Genomic DNA, 7500 nt, shown 5'->3' on the forward strand with positions numbered 1-7500 from the left:
GTGAGCATTTCTCCTTTGCTAAAATAATCCATCCACCTGACAGGTGTGGCATATCAAGAAGCTGATTAAACAGCATGATCATTACACAGGTGGACCTTGTGCTGGGGACAATAACTCACAACACAATGCCACAGATGTCTCAAGTTTTGAGGGAGGATGCAATTGTCATGCTTTCTGCAGGAATGTCCACCAGAGCTGTTGCCAGAGAATTGTATGTTCATTTCTCTACCATAAGCCGCTCAACCAACGTCATTTTAGAGAATTTGGCAGTACATTCAACTGGCCTCACAACCTAGACCATGTGTAATCACACCAGCCCAGGACCTCCACATACAGCTTCTTCACCTGCAGGATCGACTGAGACCAGCCACCTGGACAGCTAATGAAACTGTGGGTTTGCACAACTGAAGAACTTAAAGTTGTGCAAACGATCCTCTCTAACACCCTGAAGCCTCGTTTCCATCGCCACTTTAAATCAGCCCCCCCCCCCCACTCGGACACGGCTTGAATTGGACTGGTGACTGTAAGCTGAACCTATATGTTAGTTGTTGTATTTGTGCAGGACGTCTCTAACGCATGGGGCGGCCTGGAGGGGGCGGAGAAAGGTTATGAGGAGTGGCTCCTCAACGAGATACGCCGGCTGGAGAGACTCGACCACCTGGCCGAGAAGTTCCGTCAGAAAGCAGCCATCCACGAAACCTGGACTGAAGGTACCAGAACCATGCAAGAACACCACTTCTGTTTCCGTTTAATAGTTTCAATCGAAATGGTCATTGTACGTTAAGGGCTTGTAAGTCAGCATTTCACTGTAAGGTCTAATAACGTGTTGTTATTCAGCGCATGTGACAATAACATTTGATTTGATTTGTTATCCAGAATTTATTTGATATGGAATGTACGATCCCTGTGTGCAGCACCTTTAAATATGTATCATGTCCTCTGTAATCTGTTTTTGTTCAACATACATTCTGTATTCTTATATTTACTGTATCCATTTTCCAGTGATGTCTGTGGTGTGTCTCCCCCTGCAGGTAAGGAGGTGATGCTGCAGGCGCGGGACTTTGAGACGGCCTCTCTGTCTGAGATCAAGGCTCTGCTGAAGAAACATGAGGCCTTCGAGAGCGACCTGGCCGCGCACCAGGACCGCGTAGAGCAGATCGCTGCCATCGCTCAGGAGTTAAAGTAAGGAGGGAGGGAGGGAGGGATGGGGGAGGGAGGGAGGCACAGGAGTTAAAGTAAGGATGGATGGAGGAGAGATGAGGGGGATGGATGGATGAAGGAGGGGAGGGAGGAGGGATGAAGGGATGGAGGGAGGAGGGATGGGGAGGGATGGATGGATGAAGGGGAGGGAGACTATACAATGACAGCAGATAACGTTTAGTAATGATTACCATCTCACAGGAGAGCGGTGTAGATGAAAGGCTTTCAGTCACTTCTGTTACAGGTTGTTTGATCTCTTTTGATTGCTAAGTTCCTCCACTATCTTTACAATATGGCTGCTATAACATAACATTATAGTGACCTGCTCAATCTCGCTCCCCTGTCTCCTGTCTCGCTCCCCTGTCTCCTGTCTCGCTCCCCTGTCTCCTGTCTCGCTCCCCTGTCTCCTGTCTCGCTCCCCTGTCTCCTGTCTCGCTCCCCCTGTCTCCTGTCTCGCTCCCCCTGTCTCCTGTCTCGCTCCCCCTGTCTCGCTCCCCCTGTCTCGCTCCCCCTGTCTCGCTCCCCCTGTCTCGCTCCCCCTGTCTCGCTCCCCCGTCTCCTGTCTCGCTCCCCCGTCTCCTGTCTCGCTCCCCCTGTCTCCTGTCTCGCTCCCCCTGTCTCCTGTCTCGCTCCCCTGTCTCGCTCCCCCTGTCTCCTGTCTCGCTCCCCCTGTCTCCTGTCTCGCTCCCCTGTCTCCTGTCTCGCTCCCCCTGTCTCGCTCCCCCTGTCTCGCTCCCCCTGTCTCGCTCCCCCTGTCTCGCTCCCCTGTCTCCTGTCTCGCTCCCCCTGTCTCCTGTCTCGCTCCCCCGTCTCCTGTCTCGCTCCCCCTGTCTCCTGTCTCGCTCCCCCTGTCTCCTGTCTCGCTCCCCCGTCTCCTGTCTCGCTCCCCCGTCTCCTGTCTCGCTCCCCCGTCTCCTGTCTCGCTCCCCTGTCTCCTGTCTCGCTCCCCCGTCTCGCTCCCCTGTCTCCTGTCACGCTCCCGTCTCCTGTCTCGCTCCCCCGTGTCGCTCCCCCTGTCTCGCTCCCCCTGTCTCCTGTCTCGCTCCCCCTGTCTCCTGTCTCGCTCCCCCTGTCTCCTGTCTCGCTCCCCTGTCTCCTGTCTCGCTCCCCCTGTCTCCTGTCTCGCTCCCCCGTCTCGCTCCCCTGTCTCCTGTCTCGCTCCCCTGTCTCGCTCCCCCTGTCTCCTGTCTCGCTCCCCTGTCTCGCTCCCCTGTCTCGCTCCCCTGTCTCGCTCCCCCTGTCTCCTGTCTCACTCCCCCTGTCTCCTGTCTCGCTCCCCCTGTCTCCTGTCTCGCTCCCCTGTCTCCTGTCTCGCTCCCCTGTCTCGCTCCCCTGTCTCGCTCCCCCTGTCTCCTGTCTCGCTCCCCCGTCTCGCTCCCCTGTCTCCTGTCTCGCTCCCCCTGTCTCGCTCCCCTGTCTCCTGTCTCGCTCCCCCTGTCTCGCTCCCCCTGTCTCCTGTCTCGCTCCCCCTGTCTCGCTCCCCTGTCTCCTGTCTCGCTCCCCTGTCTCCTGTCTCGCTCCCCTGTCTCGCTCCCCCTGTCTCCTGTCTCGCTCCCCCTGTCTCGCTCCCCCTGTCTCCTGTCTCGCTCCCCCTGTCTCGCTCCCCCTGTCTCCTGTCTCGCTCCCCCTGTCTCGCTCCCCCTGTCTCGCTCCCCCTGTCTCCTGTCTCGCTCCCCCTGTCTCGCTCCCCAGTGAGCTGGACTACTATGACTCTCCCAGTGTGAACGCTCGCTGCCAGAACATCTGTGACCAATGGGACGCCCTGGGAGCCCTGACTCAGAAACGCAACGAGGCTCTGCAGGTACAGTAGGGAGGGGCTTAGTGGGGAGGGGCTCTGCAGGTACAGTAGGGAGGGGCTTAGTGGGGAGGGGCTCTGCAGGTACAGTAGGGAGGGGCTTAGTGGGGAGGGGCTCTGCAGGTACAGTAGGGAGGGGCTTAGTGGGGAGGGGCTCTGCAGGTACAGTAGGGAGGGGCTTAGCGGGGAGGGGCTCTGCAGGTACAGTAGGGAGGGGCTTAGTGGGGAGGGGCTTAGTGGGGAGGGGCTCTGCAGGTACAGTAGGGAGGGGCTTAGTGGGGAGGGGCTTAGTGGGGAGGGGCTCTGCAGGTACAGTAGGGAGGGGCTTAGTGGGGAGGGGCTCTGCAGGTACAGTAGGGAGGGGCTTAGTGGGGAGGGGCTTAGTGGGGAGGGGCTCTGCAGGTACAGTAGGGAGGGGCTTAGTGGGGAGGGGCTTAGTGGGGAGGGGCTCTGCAGGTACAGTAGGGAGGGGCTTAGTGGGGAGGGGCTCTGCAGGTACAGTAGGGAGGGGCTTAGTGGGGAGGGGCTTAGTGGGGAGAGGCTCTGCAGGTACAGTAGGGAGGGGCTTAGTGGGGTGGGGCCCTACAGGTACAGTAGGAGGGGCTTAGTGGGGAGAGGCTCTGCAGGTACAGTAGGAGGGGCTCAGTGGGCTGTGGTCCTGGCGGGGCGTAGTCCTATAGGTAAGAGGGGCTTAACAGGGTGTGTCTCTGTTGATAAGCAGGGCTTAACAGGGTGTGTCTCTGTTGATAAGCAGGGCTTAACAGGGTGTGTCTCTGTTGATAAGCAGGGCTTAACAGGGTGTGTCTCTGTTGATAAGCAGGGCTTAACAGGGTGTGTCTCTGTTGATAAGCAGGGCTTAACAGGGTGTGTCTCTGTTGATAAGCAGGGCTTAACAGGGTGTGTCTCTGTTGATAAGCAGGGCGTGTCTCTGTAGGTAGGATGGGCTTAACAGGGTGTGTCTCTGTTGATAAGCAGGGCGTGTCTCTGTAGGTAGGATGGGCTTAGTGAGCGTGGTCTACAGGGAGGAGGTGCTTAGTGGGTAGTGGTCCTTTAAGTAGGAGGAGCTTATCCATAGATCATGGAAATGTAATTACTAGAAGGGACAAATCCCAAGTCTCTGAGACCACGGAACGTTCACTTGAATGGGAATTTATTTCTATGGGGCTGACAGGATGCACTGTCCTTCACAGGAAAGAGACAGTCCATTACTGATATATACTGTATATGTCAGGGATAAAGGCTAATGTTCTCTACGTTACCTTGGAAATAATGGACGATGAAGGAGACGAGTCCCTTTTTGCAGAGTTCATTTTTCCAAGGTAATGTACAGAACTGAGGAGTTTATCCCACTTATACCACAGTTGCCAAAGAAAACATATGAAAGTGCACATTTACTGGTATAAATAGTTGTATATTTTATTTAAAAATATTTTTTTTAAGTGAATTCATACTTTCTCATCTTTTAGGTGCTACAGATGCGACCCAGTCGTTCGTTCTTTAAATCCAGTCTCCATGCTCGCTAGCAACGCTCTTATCCCTTGTTTGCTAGCTAGCCAGCTAGCTACAGCAAACACAAACATGACCTAATGCAGCCAGAATAACAACAAAGTAGCAGTTTTCTCTTGGATACATCCATGACAATGAGCTGATCATTTTAGTTTGTTGCTAGCTAACCTGCCAATATGACAACCGAAATCAAAAATACCAGAGTTGCTGAAAACAGCTGCTCAAACTATAAACATTGGGAACGAGTACATTCATGTTCATCAGATGCTCCAAAACAATATGTCTCTGTAAAAAAAAAAACATATCGGCTAGTTAGCTACATTTTCCTCGTTGGACCTGCATTGATAATGTATCCTATTTCAGTTTGTGTAGTTGTGTGTTTATCTTTCTGTAACTATGTAGCCAGTACAGTCTCCATGTGTAGTTGTGGGTTTATCTTTCTGTAACTATGTAGCCAGTACAGTCTCCATGTGTAGTTGTGTGTTTATCTTTCTGTAACTATGTAGCCAGTACAGTCTTCATGTGTAGTTGTGGGTTTATCATTCTGTAACTATGTAGCCAGTACAGTCTCCATGTGTAGTTGTGGGTTTATCTTTCTGTAACTATGTAGCCAGTACAGTCTCCATGTGTAGTTGTGTGTTTATCTTTCTGTAACTATGTAGCCAGTACAGTCTCCATGTGTAGTTGTGTGTTTATCTTTCTGTAACTATGTAGCCAGTACAGTCTCCATGTGTAGTTGTGTGTTTATCTTTCTGTAACTATGTAGCCAGTACAGTCTCCATGTGTAGTTGTGTGTTTATCATTCTGTAACTATGTAGCCAGTACAGTCTCCATGTGTAGTTGTGGGTTTATCATTCTGTAACTATGTAGCCAGTACAGTCTCCATGTGTAGTTGTGGGTTTATCTTTCTGTAACTATGTAGCCAGTACAGTCTCCATGTGTAGTTGTGGGTTTATCTTTCTGTAACTATGTAGCCAGTACAGTCTCCATGTGTAGTTGTTGGTTTATCATTCTGTAACTATGTAGCCAGTACAGTCTCCATGTGTAGTTGTGTGTTTATCTTTCTGTAACTATGTAGCCAGTACAGTCTCCATGTGTAGTTGTTGGTTTATCATTCTGTAACTATGTAGCCAGTACAGTCTCCATGTGTAGTTGTGGGTTTATCATTCTGTAACTATGTAGCCAGTACAGTCTCCATGTGTAGTTGTGTGTTTATCATTCTGTAACTATGTAGCCAGTACAGTCTCCATGTGTAGTTGTGTGTTTATCATTCTGTAACTATGTAGCCAGTACAGTCTCCATGTGTAGTTGTGTGTTTATCATTCTGTAACTATGTAGCCAGTACAGTCTCCATGTGTAGTTGTGTGTTTATCATTCTGTAACTATGTAGCCAGTACAGTCTCCATGTGTAGTTGTTGGTTTATCATTCTGTAACTATGTAGCCAGTACAGTCTCCATGTGTAGTTGTGGGTTTATCTTTCTGTAACTATGTAGCCAGTACAGTCTCCATGTGTAGTTGTGGGTTTATCTTTCTGTAACTATGTAGCCAGTACAGTCTCCATGTGTAGTTGTGGGTTTATCTTTCTGTAACTATGTAGCCAGTACAGTCTCCATGTGTAGTTGTGGGTTTATCATTCTGTAACTATGTAGCCAGTACAGTCTCCATGTGTAGTTGTGGGTTTATCTTTCTGTAACTATGTAGCCAGTACAGTCTCCATGTGTAGTTGTTGGTTTATCATTCTGTAACTATGTAGCCAGTACAGTCTCCATGTGTAGTTGTTGGTTTATCATTCTGTAACTATGTAGCCAGTACAGTCTCCATGTGTAGTTGTGTGTTTATCATTCTGTAACTATGTAGCCAGTACAGTCTCCATGTGTAGTTGTGTGTTTATCTTTCTGTAACTATGTAGCCAGTACAGTCTCCATGTGTAGTTGTTGGTTTATCTTTCTGTAACTATGTAGCCAGTACAGTCTCCATGTGTAGTTGTGTGTTTATCATTCTGTAACTATGTAGCCAGTACAGTCTCCATGTGTAGTTGTTGGTTTATCTTTCTGTAACTATGTAGCCAGTACAGTCTCCATGTGTAGTTGTGGGTTTATCATTCTGTAACTATGTAGCCAGTACAGTCTCCATGTGTAGTTGTGGGTTTATCATTCTGTAACTATGTAGCCAGTACAGTCTCCATGTGTAGTTGTTGGTTTATCATTCTGTAACTATGTAGCCAGTACAGTCTCCATGTGTAGTTGTTGGTTTATCATTCTGTAACTATGTAGCCAGTACAGTCTCCATGTGTAGTTGTGGGTTTATCATTCTGTAACTATGTAGCCAGTACAGTCTCCATGTGTAGTTGTGTGTTTATCATTCTGTAACTATGTAGCCAGTACAGTCTCCATGTGTAGTTGTGGGTTTATCATTCTGTAACTATGTAGCCAGTACAGTCTCCATGTGTAGTTGTGTGTTTATCTTTCTGTAACTATGTAGCCAGTACAGTCTCCATGTGTAGTTGTGGGTTTATCATTCTGTAACTATGTAGCCAGTACAGTCTCCATGTGTAGTTGTTGGTTTATCTTTCTGTAACTATGTAGCCAGTACAGTCTCCATGTGTAGTTGTGGGTTTATCATTCTGTAACTATGTAGCCAGTACAGTCTCCATGTGTAGTTGTGTGTTTATCTTTCTGTAACTATGTAGCCAGTACAGTCTCCATGTGTAGTTGTGGGTTTATCATTCTGTAACTATGTAGCCAGTACAGTCTCCATGTGTAGTTGTGTGTTTATCTTTCTGTAACTATGTAGCCAGTACAGTCTCCATGTGTAGTTGTTGGTTTATCATTCTGTAACTATGTAGCCAGTACAGTCTCCATGTGTAGTTGTGGGTTTATCATTCTGTAACTATGTAGCCAGTACAGTCTCCATGTGTAGTTGTGTGTTTATCATTCTGTAACTATGTAGCCAGTACAGTCTCCATGTGTAGTTGTGGGTTTATCATTCTGTAACTATG

The 7500-nt window shown here is 49.1% G+C and overlaps 1 protein-coding gene across 5 annotated transcripts in view; it reads left to right on the forward strand.

Annotated features, from left to right (window-relative positions):
• Window positions 1-7500, forward strand: part of LOC100380299 (actinin alpha 1) — a 274936-nt gene that overhangs the window by 113221 nt on the left and 154215 nt on the right. For all 5 annotated transcript variants that reach the window (XM_045723306.2, XM_045723308.2, XM_045723307.2 and 2 more), the window contains 3 exon segments: window positions 563-710; window positions 1032-1182; window positions 2893-3001. In XM_045723306.2, coding sequence (XP_045579262.1) covers window positions 563-710; window positions 1032-1182; window positions 2893-3001 — 408 coding nt within the window.

This window comes from Salmo salar, chromosome 09 (assembly GCF_965601325.2).
Source record: "Salmo salar chromosome 09, fSalSal1, whole genome shotgun sequence".
Taxonomy (NCBI): domain Eukaryota; kingdom Metazoa; phylum Chordata; class Actinopteri; order Salmoniformes; family Salmonidae; genus Salmo; species Salmo salar.